The sequence below is a fragment of the Limanda limanda genome, chromosome 16 (genome assembly GCF_963576545.1).
Source record: "Limanda limanda chromosome 16, fLimLim1.1, whole genome shotgun sequence".
Taxonomy (NCBI): Eukaryota; Metazoa; Chordata; class Actinopteri; order Pleuronectiformes; family Pleuronectidae; genus Limanda; species Limanda limanda.
In genome coordinates, this window is record NC_083651.1 from 17452571 (window position 1) to 17474658 (window position 22088).

General features: G+C 41.0%; 1 protein-coding gene across 1 annotated transcript; it reads left to right on the forward strand.

The window, feature by feature from the left end:
• The first annotated feature begins 242 nt into the window (after positions 1-242).
• LOC133021844 (RNA-binding motif, single-stranded-interacting protein 1) lies at positions 243-18859 on the forward strand. Its single transcript, XM_061088838.1, has 13 exons — positions 243-534; positions 7240-7403; positions 9129-9187; positions 10647-10738; positions 13947-14104; positions 15021-15100; positions 15666-15778; positions 16123-16172; positions 16285-16372; positions 16503-16553; positions 17881-17991; positions 18117-18197; positions 18308-18859. Exons 1-13 carry the CDS (start codon positions 484-486, stop codon positions 18377-18379), a joined length of 1170 nt encoding a protein of 389 aa, XP_060944821.1. The 5' UTR covers positions 243-483; the 3' UTR covers positions 18380-18859.
• Positions 18860-22088: the final 3229 nt, after the last annotated feature.

Here is a 22088-nt window from a genome sequence, read left to right on the forward strand (position 1 = left end):
CTTTATATCATCTTCTTGGGAGAACATGGACAATTAGAGTAGACAAAAAACACCATGTTGTAGTTCACTAAAATCAACAAATCCTTTTACATATAAATTTGGCCGAACATGAAGGAACTGTGGAGTGTTTTGGGGGATGAGTAGTAAACGAACACCCCTACTCCAGGAGGGCGAATGGTTCCTCCCGCCGGAGCAGTGCCAGTCCTGCGCGGCCCCGGCTGCAGATCGATGAATCCAGTCAGGGCAGCGGGGCTGGGCGGCTCCGACTCGGGACGACTCACGGAGCTTTCTCTCGCCGGATAGTCGACGACCAACACGGACACGTACACGGCGAACATGCCCAGAAACATCCCCTCGGGCCCGGCAGCGGAGTGAGGAGGACCGCGGCGTCAACCACTTTCACACTTTGTACGAGAAGTTTGACGTAATTCCGCGACACGTCTGTGGAGAAACCGAACCCCCCCCCCCTGCTCGGAACCCAGGATGATTTTCGCCAATACTGGAAACCCGCTGAGGACTCCGTACCGCAAACAGGTAAACACACAACCAGTCACCACACATCACCTTCTCGGTCGAGGTGTCAGAATTTGCCACTGGCCATTAGCTACCCAGTCCAAAATCAACTTACAAAGAGACAACAACTTGTTTATTTGTTTATTCGACTGGGGTCGTGTGAGGTGGACGTGCTGTGTTCGCGTGTCCGATGTGAGATCCAAACATGATGACCCCCCCCCCAGCTGCTGTGACAGTGCTGGACGAGCTCCAGGCCGATCTCTTGAGTGGATGCTCTGCTAATGTCATGGCTCCACTGTTCACACAGAAGGCCAGCCCTCTCCTAAAGTGACCCTCATCTATTATGTAGTATCTCTAATGATATGCACTGTACACTCAACCAGTTCCCAGTGAAGATGTCCCCTGCGAGGTTTGGATCAGTGAACCTTTTACTTGATTTCAGTTTTTAGCACTTTAGGGTGTAATAATCCATCTTTTACCCAAACCATATGAAGTGTCTTCAATATCATACATGTTTATAGATGGTTTGCATTGTACATATTTCTATCTTTTATATATCCTTGTGTTTATATATTATTATCATATATTTGTATACATATTGTGTATTTCACTATTTCCTTTTTGCTGCTGTAACATGGTAAATGTCCCCATAGTGGGACGAATACAGAACTATCTTATCTTATTTTATGCATTCCAAGAAATGTGACCGAGCACAATCTTCTGCTTGCAGTATTCGGTTTCAGAAATAAGAGTCTAATTGCCTGCATATGCTTTGTCCACTTTGTCCCAGTTCCAATTACATATAGATTTATGAAATAAATTTTAAAAAAAACTCCCTTTAGCCAAAAGATTTGAATAAGCATATTTATTCTATCGTGCTGATGCTGTTCATCCTGTGGCTAGAGCTCCATGGGCGAGGCTTGTTACTGGAAGCCCTGTGTATTTCCAGCTCGGATATGACGGGGCTCTGCTGGTCTGGAACTGGCTGATAAGATGCTGTCCTCTCCCCCCCATCACAGTCGGTCACAGTCCCGCTGCATCTGAGTAGAATCAAACATATGAATGAAAACAAAATTTACTCTCAGTCCCACAGAGAAAAGGGGAAGTTGAAGTCATCCGAATCCTTGACCGTGAAAAACAAAGAGATTGGGGCTCGGTTGCATGCATTTTTCTTTAAATGGTGGCTTGTCATGTGTGTTTGTACATATGTTATAAACTATAAACCAACAGGTATGTAATGTATTTACAGCTCACGAATGCAGAGCAGAGTGACGACACAGGCCACTACCAGTTTAATGTTAAATACAACTAAAACTTAGAGCTTTTGTATATTTAAAACACTTACTCTCTCAACCCATTGATTCCCCAGCTTAGGTTTTTATTTATTTTTCTCATCTCTTGTCCTAGAGTTCAACGTAATGCAGTTGTTAATCTTGGCACTAATTAATTCCCCCCCCCCACACCCTTTTTAAATGTGACATTCATGCTTGGAAGTCGAACCGTCCCAAACAAGGTCAAATTACCATGGCTTTATTGGGATGCCGAGAAATAGCTTGCATTATTTGATGTGATCATTTGATGAAAACCATGTATCGAGCAGGGATGTCACAATACCAAGCATTTAGTAGTTCATACGATACCATGAAATTTCCACCTTTCTCGATACCCAATTCAACACCACGGTAATAGACAAAAACAAAACAATAAATCCCCTTTACTTCAACACAAACTACTTTATAAAGAATACGTTAACATACTTCAAGTAATAAATAAAAAGAAAAGACTATTAAGATTATGAAAAAGAACAGTGGCAGGTTGGAACATCATTTCAGATTTCAGTTATCAGGTGTAGCTCAATGATTGTAAGAAAACAGCAGACATCTCTTGACATCCCTAAAAGGGACATATTTTCCATGTTAAAGAAGGAACCTCCAATCTAGAATTGTGATACCCTATCTGCCTTTTTTTGGTTCGTGAGATTCATTTGAAATCAAAGTATTTCATATTTGGTGCCAAAATGCAGCCATAGTTCTGTTGTCTGTAAATAAATGCTAGTCATGCAAGCATCTGTGATCTATTTCAAACTTATTCAGTATAGGGTTGAGTTTTTTCTTTTCTTTTGCATTTTCCATTTAAAAGAAAAAAAGATATTGTGACCACTCGTCTTTCACTATTGTAGTAGCAACAGTACCAACATTGTCGCAGTTGTCTTTATGGTTGTTAAATGTAATCTCCTCGGAATAATGTGATCTTATTAATAGAGTTAAGGGAATAAGGAATTTCCCCAAAAAAGTCCACCCCTCTGCTTCCTCGGCTCTTTGCTTGCTATATGCTTTGCATGCTCTTTTACATGTTCCAATTTCCCAAACATTCTTCCAAAAAGAGCTGTCACCAGTTACATCGGCATTCACTATAGAGCATTGGGTGTTGGTCACAAAGATGACTCACAAGAATAAAAATGTAACGCCCCTTATAAAAACCAATATACAACGTTCTTCAGTGGTTTTACAGGGATGACAAATCCCTTGAGTGCTGTCACTACTTTCTTCCACGTTGTCCTGGATATACATGCGGTGTCTGCACACATCCGTCTGTGAGATTGTTGCCAACTTAATTTCAAGCACGACAGCATTTAACATGTGTTTTTAAGTGTGACATTCAAACACAGTTTAAAGGGTAATGAGAATATGAAAAGGTAATACTAACTGTCCGGTTCAGTGTGTCATCAGTAACCCTTTCATCCAAACGTACAAAAGACAACATAACAACTTTATCTTAAAACTCAGAAAAATTGGCAAGCTGCACCAACTGTGAGCGACTGAAATAGATGATTCAAGGAACTTGAAAAGAAGATTGAAGTTCTGCTTGAAATTTACTTTGGAGCAGCTACTGTACAAGGCGCAGATACACCAAATGCTAACAGACGGACCCTGTTTTTTTTAATGAAAGGGATTACATCAAATACGGAGCATCCAGTTACAGACTTGGTTGATTCGCCCCCCTGGATGTGTCGTAATGCAAATGGATTAGTTACGGAGGCTCCCAAGCCAGCCTTCCCTAATTACACTTCTCACTGTCAAAGCACTGGCGCCAGACAGAAAACATCAACTCCAGCCAGGACTTGGACTGACGTTGTCCGGCAAATCCAGCAAGAAATCAAATATAAGTGCATGTACGCCCACTCCTGGACTCTCATTGCAAAACAGACACAAACCGCATGCTCTGAAAAAATTGTGCTAGTACTAACTAACTAATATATTTAACTCAGTGGAGCTAATCATACCACTAGCATTTAGGATAACCAAAAATCCAGAAATCAACCCAAACCTCTACTAGACCGAGGGCTACATGAAACTATGCTAACTCTACACCTAATAAGGCGGCCACTACTCTGACTGGGGACTCTATACCCAAGCATGTAAGAAAAGCAAATATAGCAACTCTAACTGCCTGGCACTTCTGTCTAGGAGCTAATGGAGCCATACTACTACATAATACTCACCACTACTAATGGAGCATCTGAGCAACCTCTCAGGTCTCATTCTAACTTTGGAGAAAATAATCAAATATTTTACCAACCTCCTTGGTCTGAATACATGACTGACATCAGCATTCCTCACCAATAGGATAGAGTTTATTGACACTTTCTATATCTTTTGGGAATGTGAAGACAAATGTAAACCTGATGGGATTGATCTAAACATCCTTGAAACCAGAATACTCTACTCTTCTAATCTATAACACACTCTTGGCTAGCGTTACCAAAACAAGAATATGTGAATAAGAGCGAAGCCTATATTTCTCTCTCCTCACCTGACCCTCTGCTCTACACCACCTAAGACATTCAAATGATGTTTCTCTCTTATTCAAGGACTCCAAAACTCCCCCATTCCTCCTTCAATACACTGACTTGTCTTCTACCCTGTCCCGTAATCCCTAAAGGTGCCCTGCTAAAGCTCATCAAATGATTGAACTCTCAAACGGCAATAACTACAGACTGAGGTGTCGTCCAGTGATGAGGTATACCTAATGCCACTTCCTTAAACATACCGGTTATATAAGTGGCATAGTCAAACACATCAGAGCAAACATAGATCATCTGGTAACTGTCACAGTAATCTTAACATTGTCCTCGATACCTTTCCTTTGAAACCCAACCTAGATGGTTATGCACTGAGCAGCTACAGGCGATATTCAACCAGTCATCTGTTAATAGGCTACCTGAAAATGAAGTTCCAGTGCAAATGAAGTACTCAATTAAAGAAAACTATATTTCCAAGCTGTAGAACATATACAGCCCTGAAATTACTATTATAAATCAGTGATTTCAGACTAAACTCCGATGAAAATGAGGTTTCAATTCCTGTCTTCTTAGACACAAGCACATTGTTTGATACAGGGGAACATGAATCAATCCTCTTGAAATGTGGGTTGATCAGCCTTAAAACAAAATGAATCAAAAATCAAAACTCCCTAGATTAACTCTGAGCTCATGAATCTGGAGCACTATCTCACCCATGGCACAAAGTGGCAACAAGTTTTTTGACCCAAAAAAATGGCTTGAAGTCAGAGGGTTAGTATGGTCTACTTTTAAGCTTTCACTTTCTTTTTTCTTACTTGGCAAATTTGCCCTTGTAATGGCAATCTGCCAAAGTGCCAAGAGTGCCTGGCTTTTAAAGGGACTGCAAGATGGCACTCTTTGACTCATTCCATTTGACGCCCAAATCACATCCTTTGTGAGTCTGCCACGGCTTTTTCTTTTCACTGTTAAACTTGCAAGTATATTTGACACGCCCTCAATGCATTTTTGCCATTCCCTTTAGTCCATTCACTCAGACTGCTTGACGTAATATTCACAATTGATTTGATGGTCCACCCCTTTATATACAATGGGCTTCTACCAAGTTACCTCACAAACTCCCTTGTTAAGTATTTGCCTTCAACAACACTGCAATTAGCTGATGTTGGTTTATTGGGATGTAGCCATCGTAAGTTACAGCACAAAGCTATGGTACAGTAGCACATAAGAAAGCTAGAAACGTATCACTTCACTTTAGCCTGAATTTGGCTTCATTCTGGAAGGCATGTCAACCAGCCAGGAACGAGAGAAGATCCTTTAGGCTGAAGTCCAAACTTGGGTTGCTCTCTCCTGTCACCACCTCATGCCTGGGATTCCATCATCTTCCTCTCAGCTTGTTATTCCTCAGAGGGACAGAGGGGGAGGGGGGTTCGTGTCAGATAGTAAAGTAGAGCACAAATCCCTGAAGGGGCAAGCTCTCCCACACCAGGACATCTGTGTCTTGTAAACATGAATCACAAAGTTGGGCAATCACAGAGTGATTTTTGCTTGTATTTCCCCATTGCCCTTAGCCACTATTTGATGCTATTCTTTTACTCAGAAAATGATCTTAAGACTGAATAGCATATGGTGAATTCATGTTGTCTGACTATGTCTTAATATAATCTTAAAAATTGCAATTTCTTCCCTTTTTCCCCCTGACAAATTGTGGGGAGATGTGATTCTTTGTGTCACTTCAACCAATCTGATAATCAAAGCTATCTGTAAAAGGGGCATTAGGGTTAAGAAGTCTGGAACTGGACCAGAGATAATTGTTTATGTTGATCCACAAATACCTTGTTCGGAACCCCACAGCAGTGTGACATCTGTGTGAAACTGATGTCGGAGCTACAGCTCCCAGTGGGCCCTCATTGTGTTGACAGAAGGTGCAATGCAGGTTAGCCTGCAGATATGGATCACTGCTCTGTAAAACAGCAATCCTTGCACTAAACAGAAACCTACAATGATGGTGATACTTATAATGGTGTACCCAGGGATCTTAATCTTTTTTTTTCCCTATTATGTGACTGTGACTTGTTGAGGGCATTACAGACTGAACCAGCACCCAGCTGTAACCATCTGTGACGTTGGTGTGGTCAGAGATGAACCAACTTGAAACAGAAGCAACAGTGTTTCACTGCCCTGAGGTTAATTTATATTCTCCATGACATGCTTTTGAAGTGCCACATCTTTTAATTTAAGCTCAATTATTTGTACAGTTCCTGCTTCCGTTTACGTTGGTCGTTTCTACCAGTCTGGTGATGGTAAGTCGTGAGGGGATGTGATATGCGGGTTCCAATAAGTTTATCAGTTGTCGAAAACCTTTGCCCTCAACAGTACTAACGGGTAGCATATCCATCTCGATGAACTCTCAGATCCGTCGGGTGATTTCCTCTGCTCGTTATGCATCGGAGCTCCTCCGTGCTAACACTGAGTTGATGCTAGGTTGAGACCGGGATGCACCGCCACGAACCAGGGTCGGGTGTGCGGTGTTCAAGTGGTACTTCATTTGAGTCGTGTCCGAGTTGTACTTATACACAGCTTCACAGTGTTGGCAGTGAATCCCACGCTACACTTCACCGTGACCTCTTCATGTTTACTTTTGAAATTCATGGAAACTCGCAGGTAACTGAGTAGGCCTGTGGCGTTTTTTTTCAAACATTGACCCTCCCGTGGTAATATGTGTAATTGCTGCCACATAGCGAAATCCATTGCATTCCTTCAAGACTCACGCTACGCAACAGAACATGCATTAGTTTTATCGATGAAAAAATAATATCATCGACGAAATTCTTAATCGTCGATTAATTATGCCCATCCCTACACAGTATTATTTAATCACCACCCTGGATTAACCTAATTTTTTTCCTATGTTTTGCTCATCCCAGTCACTGTTTGCCCCATCGTCATACCCTATGGCTCCACCCAGCCCGAGCACCAACAGCAGCAGCAGCAGCACTGCAGGCTGGGACCAGCTCAGCAAGACAAACCTCTACATCCGAGGCCTGTCCCCTTCAACCACAGATCATGACCTGGTCAAGCTCTGTCAGCCGTGAGTACCGCACTTCCCCCCGTCAATATCTGGTATTGATCAGACATTGATTTTTTGGCCTAATTAGTTTTCAGGTTTAGTTTTAATTTGCAGTCAGTGATGTATTGATTTATATTTGGTGAAAAAATGATAAGATGTACATGTTATAAAATGTTTATAGTATAGTCTATGTAGTAAATTATTGATGAGTAGTTTACATTTGAGATTTTAACAAAGGTAACAGTGCTGTAGGCTTTGTTTACATTAAAATGACCTGAAAGAGTGCACAAGGACAGAGTGTAGCTGATGAGCTTGTTTACAGCATGTGGAGCACAGCAGCAGAGATTTCATTTATGAAGAAAAGCAAAATGTAGTGTCAGTGGTGGTCCACAGCTCTCTCTGTGAAATGAATGCTTTATTATTTTCCAAACAGAGAGAGAGAGAGAGAATGAGAGAGAGAGAGAGACCACCCTGGTGGTTTGTTTGCTTTATTTTCCCAGGCCCCATCTACAAACAGGACCTTCTTTTTTCTTCTGTCGCAGGGTCACACTGAATGATCCTGAGTCGTGATTGTAACTATATGTTCTGTTCATGAACTACTGTCTGATGGCACTGTAAGAGCGAACACGGTGGCCACACATGATATGAGATTAGAGTTCAGATGATGGGAAGCTCTTCACCCAGTTAGTTGATGTTAGCCCAGCCTAAAACTCCCTCCTGGTTGATTGCACGGCACATTGTGGCTTTCGACACTGTCACTGTATGTTGTGTGCATACATTTAAAAATGATTGTAGATAGATTGTGTCTCAACATTATTGAGCAAAGAAAATAATGAGAGTAGAAAGTACTGTGCAAACTGAAAGCTCCACCCATGCAGGGATCAACAGGCAGTGAAAAAAACCAACATATATTTCAAATTAAAGAATAACTTTATGAAAAATCAAAAGACAACCACTTGTGTGACCTTTTAAACATTGGGGATATACTAACAATTTGAATTTATTAAAAAATTATTATTATTTAATGTAATACATTTTAAAGTGTGAACAAAAATGTATAAATGAATAAGCTACTAACACTGAGAAGAAGTCACATAAAAAAGAGATATCATTACGCTTTTTTTAACAGCTCCTGCATCAAAGCTTCTTGTAGCTCTTCTAACTGTAAGAACAGACATTGTAGTAACACTGAATTCTCAGATGTTGCCATTAACACTTTGCTGTGGTCTGCTTTCATAACAACAATATTGCTCTGCTCACACCATGGCAACAGCACGAGCCAGACATGACTATTACATTTCTTGCTCTCTTTGTTTTTTGAGTGCATTTGCATTTACATACAGGGATTTGTAAGTTAGAAAATGTATCTTATGTGAAAACAAAGTACCATTTAAAAAAAAGTGTACACAGACCATTGTCCCGAAATATAAAATATGTAAAAATACTGCATGTTCATGACTCCCCATATTCAAAGATAAGATATTGATAATTCAATTCATCCGAAATATTTTTGTGACTGTTTATAAAGTTTGATTAACTGGTTCAGTTTGGCTGAAGAGGGGGACTGTTACGCTTTGCACTCACATGGTGGGGATTTTCAGTACCACATGGAAACCACTTCCTGTTTCTCATATTTTCACAGTGATGTCATAGATTGTTGCTCAACCGTCTCTGTGTGTTTTATAACTGGCAGTGTCTGGTACATAATCCTGTTAACAATGCCTCGCCTTTCTGCTCCTCCCCTAGGTATGGTAAAATTGTATCAACAAAGGCTATCCTGGACAAGACCACAAACAAATGTAAAGGTGTGTGTGTTTCTTTTTGTTCAGCGTCACAACGACACCCTCTTTTATTTATCTTCTAATTAAGTCTGAGTAAGGCCCTGCTGGATATTCAGCCCCTTGCTGCGAGAGAGAAAATCTCTTCTCCACTTTCACAAAATATGACCAATGTGTGAATCCTGCCGAAATCTTAAGTCATTCAACAGCTATCTAGTTCTCTCAGAGGATCTGGTCTGGTGAGGAAACAAGGCGGCCAGAATTCTCAAAGCTTCCTCCCAGCTTGTGTTATTTTAAGCCTCAGCCCTTGTCTGTTGGTGTGTCTGTGATGTGGGTGGGTCCTGGGGAGGATGCCGCCTCCTCCTCCTTTCTCTACTGAATGACAGTGCTTGTTTTGTTCCAGCCCTTGTAGACAGTCCACCTGGCCAAAGAGAGATTTACAGATTCTCTCATCTAGAGCGGATGGATTAAGAGAATACTTTGTCACTCTCCACTGGATTATGCAGATGCAAGTTAATCAAAGGTTCTCCGTGAAATGGGACACCATTAAATGCCCTGTAAAGCTCCAGCTTTAAATAGAACCCAGGAATGGCTGTGACAATAACCCCATGTGACCTTACGTCTCACGAAAATCTTTTTTTGACTAAAGTCTAATTTTATACTTTTTCAAGAACTAAGCGTATACATTAATCTTTTAGTACCAGTGTGGCCCGTTTCTAAAGCTGAACGAGCTCTGACACATTCACCATCACTCAGGTTAAATATAGCAGCTGCAGGGCCGGCACTACGGTTTCACCCTGTTTGTACCTCCCAGGACAAAGAGCTGACCTGAGCCATGAATGTCACACTGGTATCTGCATCCTCAGCACTTTCTACCTCTGCTCCCACACACACAAACACACACACCCACACACAAGCACATATACATATAAAATTAGAGAGATTTAAAGCAGATGTGTATGTGTGTGTCAATTTGACGCCGCTGCCTGACATGCCCATCCCAAGAAATGTAACCACACATTGCTGTGACACAGACCACAGCTGTGATTGGTCCACTTGGTCCAGACTCTCTGTGGCCAGACAAGCACACAAAACAGTCCAACTGTCACACACATCATCTCTTCTGACGTCTTCTCTCTTTCCTGTGTGGCAGCAATTTCAGTAAAAGTAACTCTAGATCAGCATTTATGAGTTCCAACTCCAACATGAGCTGCTGTTTCAGTCCACAAAGAAGACACAGTCACACCAGCACACAAGTAGAAATACTCAACACCATAGAGAACTTGCATGGACTATGCGTTGATCTGTTGAACAAAAGCATTAACCAGAATTTCGCTAATCAGTAACAATGTTAACGCAAAGCTTCTATATAGTAACACATGAGATACGCACAGACCATCACCATCCACAGCAGACAACAACACAGTGGCTTTTCCATTATGCTCGCCTAGATCTATTGTCCTAACTGTGCTGCCCGTCTCCACAGGATATGGCTTTGTGGACTTTGACAGCCACAATGCAGCCCAGAAAGCTGTGGCTGCCCTGAAGACGACTGGTGTCCAAGCTCAGATGGCAAAGGTGAGGATTTATTACGGTCTGATCCTGATATCCCATCCATACAAGTCACTCATTCACACTGTTTCTCCTCCATCTGGAAGCTATGGGAGCTCAGACCTAATCCTTGTGGTTTTAAATAGACTGGAGTCCTTGACTGGTAGGTGTAGGACCCCCAACTCAGTGACTCTGAGATCAGTGACTTCAATCATGACAGACTGCTGAATGATACTCTGTACTTTTTTATATGATTTAATCAAGCACTGCACAAATAGTGGGTGCAGATACTTAATGCTGGCTGAGTAAGTGTCCTGCTGGATGTACTTCAGTCACGTATTCCCCAACACAACATTAGGTTATTGTGTAAATCCAGAGTGGTTTGTGTTTTTTGAAATTGACCAATGGATTGAAAAGATTTTCATAATCTTGGTGAGACACGAGTACAGCATGATTGATAAATCAGATTGAATCACTTTTAGAAAATGTATTTTTCCACATGGTTCCCTCTCATGTTGACACACTTAGTTCAGCAGTTGTTGGGGACACAGATCTTTGTCATCACTTTGTTATAGTGGAAATGTCAGTGGCCAGTCTTTTAGGATGAGGGTCATCCACTAGGCTCTCTGTGCTATGTTTGAATTCGGCAGTCTACCTGTTCACCATGCTGTGAGAAGGGACACCCTCCCCCGTGTTGCCACCACATCCTTGTGGACCTCCTTAGGTGATAAGCCGTTAACTAAGGTAGAGGACGAAATCACAAAGGCCATCATTGTTTATTTGCTCAGATGGTGGCTGATTTTAGATTAAATTCCAAAGTTATTCACTTTGAAAGTTTCTGCATAATAATTTCTGCATATGTAACAAGAGATGTTAAATGAATCTTCTTCTACCTAAGGCCACACAGGTATCACTCAGCCTTTATACACTTTTAATCAAGAGTTCATGGGAAAGAAAGTTCATAAATTCATGCTCTTTCACCCGGTTTATTGTTTAGCTAAATCCCTGGTTGAAATATCCTCCTTGCTGACTGCAGGGTCCATCATAGTTTATATCACTGTCACTTTAGATCATAGAGGCTATTTTTCTGTCGACAAAATGTCTTTTCACATGATTGAGTACAAAAACTCTGAAGAATAGAGCTCCAATAGGTAATTGTAGGTGTGTGGTATGGATTTTTAGCGCCACATGGAGACCATTTCCTGTTTCTCATATTTTTACAATGATGTCATGGACCCTCCCTCTCTGTGTTTTTGCATCAGGGAGACATTGCTATATAAACACAATTTAGTAGCTCAGAGTGCCACCTCCTGCATCTGAGCAGCCAAACGCTTTCTCATTGGCTCATTTGATTTCTTTTCCAACTGCAATAAAGTCAGTTTGACTCCCTTTGCACTAAAGCAGGGTTATGACCAAAATTGTTCAAATTTATTTTGTAATAAGCTGCTGTGCTCATACATGGTATGTTTACTGCCAAGTGTTGTAGGCTTTTACACCACTGATGGTTCCAAGAGGTATTATGTCAGCTCCCAGCCCGGCTGACAGAAAGATTTCAGATGTGATAGGCGCCTTTAGTCAGACTATAGCATTTAGAGATTTGCGTTGCTGACAGTGGGATGACATACCAGTAGAATTATCCGGCACGTGATTGGGTTTCTACACTTAAGTCAGTTGAGGAGCTCAGATTAGTCACGCGGAAGTCTTATAGATCTATAAAGTATCTCTGAAAGAGGATTTTTGCTTAAACCTCTCAAATATGAATATTCCTTCTCTGAATGTGTGAAATACAGATTAACACATCTTTCTTTATTCTTAATTTGGAGTTACTGTAGAGTACCAGATTAATTCTATTGAGTGTGGTGTGGACAGACAGTTATCGTATTTTAAACACTAGTTTGCTCTATTTTTTAGGAGTTTATCAGATGAGGGGCCATAAAGTAAGGCTACATAATTTCTGACATTATACTTGTCCCTGACACCAGTAAAGGAAGTCAATAATTGTGTGTTGTTATGGTAACAGGAACCAGTCAGGGAAATGAGTTCCCATATAGCTCTGAGAGTGAGCTCTTTGCCTCATTTCTCTGTCTGGGGGTCTGTGGGGCTTCTTGACATGCCTCCGTGCACCCATTTTACTTTTTTAATTAAAAGAGAGCAGCGTTGAGGGCCATGCCTCAGTTTAATCTTTGTATTGTGGAAGGTAAATGCCATTATAAAGTGGGAGCCTTTCACTCCAGCTTTATTCTCACAATGGCAGTAGCTTGTTTGGGCTTAATGGACTCCTTGACAAAAGTCCCTTTTCCTGTTTTATTATCTGCCCTGGCATCCTTCAACTGACTTTTCCCCCTTATTAGTTGGAAGTCAGGAAGTGGCCTTATAGGAATTTGACTTCTTTTTAGCTTAAATCATTTTCGTTTCATTGAGTTTCTATTCTTGTGTTTATGTTTGTCGCTGTCTGTGAATACATCCAAGTGATTCGCCCAACTTTTACATAACAGAATATATTAATTTAGGCACAGTATATATCCTGGAATTCATCATGCTGTGTGGTTGAGCATTATAAAGAACAGCATTCCTATATCGTTTCTTATTTCTTCTGACCTTTCCATCCTTGCGTTACTTCAAATAAACTATTCCGTCCCTGTAGCTGACTCTGAACACAACACAACATAGATGAATAGTAATGGTGAGAGGCTGCCCCCCAGGGACTAGTAGCCACATCCTTTGTTTCTGCTGATGCTATTAAAACACAGCAAGAAATCAGCTGATGTGAGTCTTAAGCCACCGTGGACTGCATGCAAATCACTAATTATCACTGCTCATATTGACCCTTTATTACCTTAATTCCCCCAACACACAGACAGGGGGCAGCAGGACACGTACTTACTCCATTACTAAGATCTACAGTTTATTCGGTGTTACGCTGTTTCCAGGGATAAATGATAAGTGATTGCAAAGAAACTCCCTCTTCCCTGGTCTCTTCCTGCTTCATTTTTAAATTAGTATATCACTGAAGATTGTATGATGATGCTAATGTATTAAACAGCAAATGATTCCTGCTGATGGCAATTGTATAATATCTTAATATCTATATCCGCATAAGATAAAACAAATATCAACTGTCGGGACTTAAGGGGCTCTATAAATCTGAGTCTGATGCTCAAATGTATATATCTGTGTGTTTACCAATGTGTTGATACGTTAACTCTGGCTTCCTTCTCATTTACGGACTATACAGCAACAAGAGCAAGACCCCACCAACTTATATATCTCCAACCTGCCTCTGTCTATGGACGAGCAGGAGCTGGAGAACATGTTGAAGCACTTCGGTCAGGTCATATCCACACGTGTCCTGAGAGACTCCAGTGGAACCAGCAGAGGAGTGGGCTTTGCCAGGTCAGCTACTTGTTTTGTTTCTTTGTCAATGAACAAAATATGTTTCTACAAATGCCACTTACTGTAGGAATGTAATATCAGTAAATCTAATTAGAATCAAATATAACAAAATTTGATACACAGTGACCAACTGAGATGACTGACATCCTCGTCCGGCCCCTAAACAGCATTTTGTCCATTAGGAAGTTTATTGGATGGCTTCATGGTCAAAAGAGACCACTTTACAGCAGTTAACAGGAAGAGACCACTGTACGACAAGTCGAATGAAAAACATGCAAGAGACAGAGGAAATTAGACAAGTAGCAACGTAACAACCTTTGCAACGTAAAGCCACATCATATACACGGGAAATTTCTTTTGAGAGACAATAGTGCTAACAGGATTAAGATTGAGCCTAATGTTCTACACCTATTGTCATTATAAGTTACCTTTTAGGTAGATACAAAGTGGTTTGCTGATTCAAAGTACAACGTGTTTCATTTCTAAAATTAGTAACAAAAAAAAAACATGACCATGTCATCAATAGCAAGGCAGAGGAACAGCTCAGGTATGCACAAACGGAAACTCCTATAATACAGTTTCACAATGACATCACGATATAATTATAGTGATAATGCTGGCTTCCAACGTCAGCACTTGCATAACCGGATGTTTTACAGAACCCAAAATATCTTAATGCATCTCAGGAATGTGTATGTGCGCGTGTGTGTGGGTGTGTGTGTGTGTTCACTAATGGGTCTCTGTTAAGACTGCAAGTTGCTTCCATAACATATGTGTACTTAATGCTCACAGATAAAAAATCTGATTATTTTTAAACACCTTTTCTATCCAACTGAAAAGGAAACCGATATATATGAAAGCTGCTCACCCTCATTACTGCTGATGTGGTTAATGCTGTTTGTCCTTTTAACTTCAGGATGGAGTCAACTGAAAAATGCGATGCAGTCATTTCTCACTTCAACGGAAAGTTTATAAAGACACCTGCAGGTTTTCCAGGTAAGACATACTCCTGAATTATATTTGCAGACATACCTAGAAATGTAATGTCAAATTGTGTAGTTTAATTGTCATATTGTGAAAAGAATATGTTTGAAGGCAAGTAGCAGGATTTGTATTTTAATGATTAGAACGGGATAGAGGTGGAGCTGTATAGACAGGATGTAATGGTCAGCCAACTGATTCATGCTTCCAGGAGGAGTCAGAGAGTCTGCTGGTACAGAGCTCATATACACTCAGCTTTAAGTGGCAGAGCCAGACAAAGAAAACGAGAGAGAGAGAGAGCGGCTCTGTGTGGCCTCCACTCCCTCTATAAGCTTTTTAATTGGATTATTAGACTGAAATAGTCTCTGCTGGCCTTGCCTCCTTTAGGAAGCAGAGAGGATTACAGCTCCACAGCTGCCAAGTCAGATGTCTGTGTTCCCAGGCCGCCTAGTGAATGTAAACTCCCAGGCTGCAGGGAGCGAATGACTGCATAGCGAGCAGCGACAGAATGATCTGTGTGATAGTCTTAGTCTAAGACAAACATTTTATTTTATTCTCTCGCCCTTTTCTCTCTCCCCAGTGCCCTCTGAACCCTTGCTGTGCAAGTTTGCTGATGGAGGGCAGAAAAAAAGAAGTCAGAATAAATTTGGACAGAGTTATCGGGGCTGGGCAAGAGACAGTGACTCCAGACTGGTGAGTGGTGGATTGAGAGATCTGAGTGGCTGATGGGAAGAAATCCATGTGCATTTATGAATAATGAAGGATAAACCTCAGGTGTTGATGACAAACAACAGCAACAACTGTCACACAGCAACACATATTACAACCTACATGTAGAGTGTTGTATCTGTGAAGCATCTGAGGTGGTTACAGTCTCTGCTGTGAATTCTCCTGTGTAGTAAATGGATTCCCTCCCTCAGGTTTGAGTGTTATAGATACACACTGAACTGTCGAAACTGTAGCACAATGCTATTGTGTTTGTTTTGAGTTACATTCATCGGTTAAGCTGCTAAACCTGTGCTGTTTTTCTCCCCCAGCTTGGAATGACACTCACTTACGATCCCAGTGCAGCTGCCTTGCAGAATGGGTACGTTACAACAACAGATTAGATTACATAGCCAATATATTTTCACTGTACCTATTTTACCAAAAATGTACTGTCCTATTTTAATGAAATGCACTTTATTCCGTGTCCACAGACTTTTCCCACAAGCATACAGTATTTCAAACAGGATGATTGCTCAGACGTCCATGTCTCCTTACATGTCTCCGGTTTCAACATACCAGGTTTGCTGCTCTTCAATGATGTTGATGTATCTGTAAAAAAAACTTTATTTCTAGTACTTAAAAAAACCCATTTAATATAGAAATAAAAACAACCAGAGTTCTTACAGAGTGTGTTTGTGTGACGTTCCAGATGCAGAATCCATCCTGGATGCCTCATCAACAGTACATCATGCAGCACCCAGTAAGAGCTAAATCTCCTCATCCTCTCATCATCACTGAAACCTTTCTCTTTCCATTTTCTCTTCAGTGGGACAGTTGCTCACTGACTGACTGCTTCTTTTTGGGAGAGTTTAGCGTAGCCAACATTGTGAATTTGTCACAAGCTTTCCAGATTATTATTTTTTTTACCTCTTCTGCAAAGAGGCCCTAAACCATTTTAGACAAACCTTATCTCCTTGCAGTACAGGAGTCACCAGTATTGTCCTGTGAGCACGGGATCAGTCACACCTCTCCACACGTCTCATTCAATTGACCTCACAGCGGCTGACATAGACATGAATAAGCTCCTAGCATCCTCTCTGATTGGTCATTTTACAAGTAAATACAGCTGAGATCACAGCACAGCTTTTGTCTCAGGGTAAAGGCTTTTAGAAGCTTGGAAAGGGCTTAGAAGTGACCACTGTTTAACATGAGGTGCTATAAGGTGCATGTTTCAGTCACTATTTTATTACCTGTCTCATTATCTGACAACAGAAACAATAAAGTGTGTAAAATGAGAACATCTTTATTGAGGATTTGGCTTCATTACAATAATGTCAATGTGAGCTAGTAGGAGAATTGATCATAAATGATTTGACCATTTACAATTATTTAGTCTAGACTTTTTCTGTTAACAGATACAATGTGGAAGAGTAGTAGTTGCACATGAGTTGACACTGATTCTTGAGGATTTACTGTGTTCAAGTGTTAGTAGAGGAATGTAAAAATGGACGCTCTAGCGAGGCCATATAAAGACGGGTAGACGATGACAGATGCTGGATATTTCATAACAGATGGCTGTGAAATTAAGTGCTTTGAAAATGAGTCAAAATGGATTTGGGAAAAAAAGGTTGGAGGCGTCAGGTCCGCCAAGTCGCTCATAGACAACTTGTTCAACTTGTAAAACTCATGCTCCGACCTTCTGCTGCCGGCACAAGGTCTGACCTCATTCAGTTTCGCTTTCCCTGAAATCCAAATGGCAAATGGACTGCATCTATTCAACGCTTTTTCAGTCCTTTCGACTACTCTGAGTCACAGACACCCACACCCGCACCTTTCTATAACACACCATTCACACACTGTTGACACAGGCATCAGGGTCAATTTAAGGTTCAGTATGTTGCCCAAGGGCACTTAGGAATGTAGACTGGGGGAGGCGGGGATCAAACCATACAACATGCTGGTAATTGCGCGACCCTCTCTACCTCCTGAGCCAAAGGCAGTATTACTCATGTGTTATTTCACAAGCAGAAAGACACTACTCCACAAGCTGCATCCGTGCCCCTCACCTGCATTTTCTTTCCCTCAAGGGTACAGTGCTATCGCCATCTATGGACCCATCCATGTCACTGCAGCCTACTTCCATGATGGCCCCCCTTGCGCAGCAGATGAGTCACCTCTCGATGGGCAACGCAGGAACGGTGAGACCTTGAACCAGACGTGACTTCACACATTACACCCATTTGAGAATATGATATTTAAATGTGTTTCATTAAACTGTGAAACGTACAGATCATGACTCTTGCTCTTTTTCTTCACCGTGCAGTTTATGGCTGCCAACACAGCTATGCAAGGAGCTTACATCCCACAGTATGCACACATGCAGACAGCCGCTGTTCCTCTGGAGGTACGTGATGATCATTAATGATGCCTTCATATCGCATAAAGCATTATCTTCATCTAAACCCACAACAGCTCGTTGGCAAATAATCTGAGTTATCTCACTTTGTCTTCCAGGACAATGGGGGACAGTCACAATTGGACTCCTCCAGAAACCACTCCCCATATCCATACCAACAAACCAAGTAGCGCTGAGGTAACGTTCTGACAGCAGCTGAAGCAATCACGTCTACAAATGCAATGGGGGCGCCGAGGATCTTTTCACTGTTTTGCACAGGTTCTGCAAACGTTTAAGTGAGACTATTTTTTGGGGATCGTTTTCAGAATTAAACAAATGATTCAAATTTTATTTAAAAAAACTAAAAAAAAATGTTTGAAAATGTTTTATTTTGATACTACAATGTTTATTGTTTACCAAGGATTGCTACAGGAGACAAGAAAAGACTAGTTGTTTCAAGTGCATGATAGTTCATATGTCATTTGTTAATATTTCCAGATTTTTCCAGACAATTTCTTTTTAAGCCAGACATTTTTGAAAATGACGTTTTTGTGCTTGCTGTGTGAGTGTTGCTATGGTGAAGTATTAATTGTTGTTGTTTTTTTGTAAAGTGATTTATCTTTAGCTTTGGAATTGATCTTGCTGTCTGATTAAAATTTGCCTTAATAGTTTTGATACAGTAGTTGTACAGACCACCACAGAGAGTAGTGATACGCAAAAGCTGTTACATTTGAACCGGCCACAGACGACGTTAAGAAATAAAATAAACTCCCAGAACTGTTAGAAAAGTTATTGTAGAAAAGGAAAAATCCTGAATGAAATTACTCCACATCGGATGCTTTTATTGGATGTAATATTTATTCAGTAAGAAGGGTCTACATGTGTCTGGATGTTGGATGAGGACATTCTTCTGAACGATCACCATTTTGAACCTTGCCTTTTAGAATACTTAGTATTGCAGAGAAGCTGAAATGGATCTTGGTGGGGGGGAGGGGGGTTTGGGGGATGAGATGGGACTATTGTGTTTTGTTTTGTCGGTCTTTGCTTTTGTCTTTTTTGGATTGATATTAATTGTGACTTTTTATGAGGTGTGTCTTTTTCACTTTTCTTTGAACAAAAAATTAACAGTAAAACACAGATGATTGTGCAAAAAAAAAGAATAACTCGTCGGAGCCTTGTAATAGAACAGAGTCGAAGGGTAACAGAGATTAGTACGTGTATTTTATTGCACCTCGCTCTTTGATAGGAAACAAAAACTTGGCACTTTTCAATTGTAATTTACTTCACCAAAGATTGTGAGCTATAGTACACTGAGGAAATAGCATCATTTGTCTCTTAAACCAGGACAGAAGTGACTCTGCAGAAGGAGATTGCAGTGCGGACAGTGTGCCTTTTTTTGTACATTTACATTCAGTTCTCACAGGTTTCAGTAGAGTACCTACACACACTCGAGCATGAAGGAAGGCCTGGATCCAACAAGTGCCACAGATGAATTTCACGCAGGCAGAAAATGCAATGTTATTGTAAAAAAAAAAAATCTGTATAAAAGAGGAATCAATGAAAGGGCAGTGCTGTAAAATCTGATGATAGCACTAAAACAACAAGTCTGATTATTTCAATAATTAACGTTGGCTTTTTGATCAAGGCGTCCTCCAATAAGCCTGTGATTCGACCTGGTGGTCAGTCTGACCAATTATCTACCTCAGAGTTTTCTTTCTCCTCTGTAATAGGTCGGGTTAGCAGGTCCAGCCCGCCCTTCCAGACCAAACGCCACGCTCAGGAGCTGGCCACATACAGCTGTTTCCTTTCAGGTTGTTTTTTGAGTACTTTTCTTTTTTTTTGTGATTTGCATCCGACCTATTTTCTTAATGATGTTATTAATGTAGTCATTGGCGGGTGGGGCAGCGACATTTTTCTCCTGATGCTCACACATTCAGCTTTATAGTTCGAAAATGTAAGATCTCTTGAGGCCGTCGATGACAGCGAAGCTTTGTGGCGTTCACGGGATCTGTGCTCCTTTAAACAAACACGTCTGTTGCTTTGTCTTTGGGTCCAGACAAACACGCAGCAGCATTTCCTCTGTAGCTAACGGGCGAGCGACACACGGAGGGGCCGCGATACTTGAGATGTAATGCCTCAGACTGAGAAGTTGTACTGTTATGTGAGGTTCATGCTGCTAATGGTGTCTGAATCAAGTGCCATAAGTACAAGGATCGAGAGTTGCAGAGGTGCGTCAGAGAAAAAAAGCTCATATAGGTAACCATCATGTTGAACAGTCATTAAGTTATACAAGGAAAAAAAGTTCTAATTTATGACATTTTTTTGTACAGACAGCTTGAGAAAAGAAAGATTTTCATAGTGCTAGATGAAAGTTGTATCTTTTTTTTACTCGTGCCACACAGATGCCAGTGGTAACTTGTTTGTACAGTTTAAGGAAACTTTCCTCTGTATTTTTGTTTTGTAGTGTTTGTTAAATCCAAAGACCTGTTTTTTTTAGTAGCTTGTTGCCTAAGGTTTATTCTGTTCATTTCTTTGACATTTTTGAATAAAGATTTTAAAGATTTTCACCTTTTAATCTGTTGTGAGTCTAGTGTTTGTTTTCAGGGCGAGCTGCTGTCCTGATCATGAACCCTGAGAGAACCTGTTCTTTTGTTAGCCTTGTATTGTTCAAGGATAAAACTATAGACTTATCTTTTATATGGCTCATCTGTAAAATATCAACAGTTGAACTGTACATTTTAATATGGTATTGTCAAGGTAGATGACTACAATCAAAGCACCGTCTCTCACTTCATTTTTAATTTATGTGTAATAAGGAAATGGCTTCTATCCTAAAAATAAGTTTAAGGATATTAATTACTACCCTTTATTGAGATAGCTTGAAAGAAACAACATGCCCACTGCCAAACAAATATAATCCATAAGAAAAATATGTGGTCTTTTTTTGTTTGTGATTATCACTGAGCTGCTGCTTTTATTTTCGTCTTTTTCTATTTAAAACACAGGGTGGAATAAAGATTCTCTAAACTGGAGTTCAGGTAGGCAGAAATCTGGGAAGAGAAGGAACAACATCTGCTTAATACTCTAATTAAAGCAGCAGCTGACAAAGGTCCCTTCACTGTCAGTTTTCTCCAAGATACCAGACTCCATTAACATGACAGTGACCATCCCCTGCACACACACACATGCTGCACAGTCCTTCAGGAGTCCGCTCTGCATGTGAATTAATGAGACGCTATTATCTCCTACAGCTGCAAGCCAATGTGTGGAGGTATGATGTGCACTTCTGCTAAAATATGGTTTCTCTTTACTGCACAGTTTGCTTGCATCAAATCCATATGCTACTTCTTTATCAACAACCTTTACAATTAAACAAATATATTAATGTCATCACATTAAATAACAGCACTTAAACTCAGCGTTGTCTCAATGTTCCTGAGCATGCAACTCGGTACCAGTATTTAAGAATCTCTGTGCTATCAGAGGACCTGCTTGAGGACTCTAACAACACTGTCACATGGTATTGTTGACAACATGCATGGCCTGGACAGTAATGGGTATCAGGAGGTAGCAGTGGGTGGACAGGGGGGGCGTCTGCGAGCAGGCCTTGCCATGGCAGATGGGTCCCCAACGGTATCCTGCAGGGTGTTGGTGCCACCCTACGGGAAGCCACCAGCTCCAGACGAGGAGAAAAACTCACACTCCAGCTGTCTGTGTTGGTGCCACCTGCGCCTGAACAGGCAGTGGACATGAAGCCCCCTCATCCCTGTGTCCATTACCCATTCTGCCCCTGAGGCTCGCTGCTTCTGCCCTCTTCTGAGAAACAAGAAGGGTTAGGGTTACTTTTTTACAGTGGTAAACTGGTAGGTAAACATATTGACTGTGATTGCCGAGCTCATT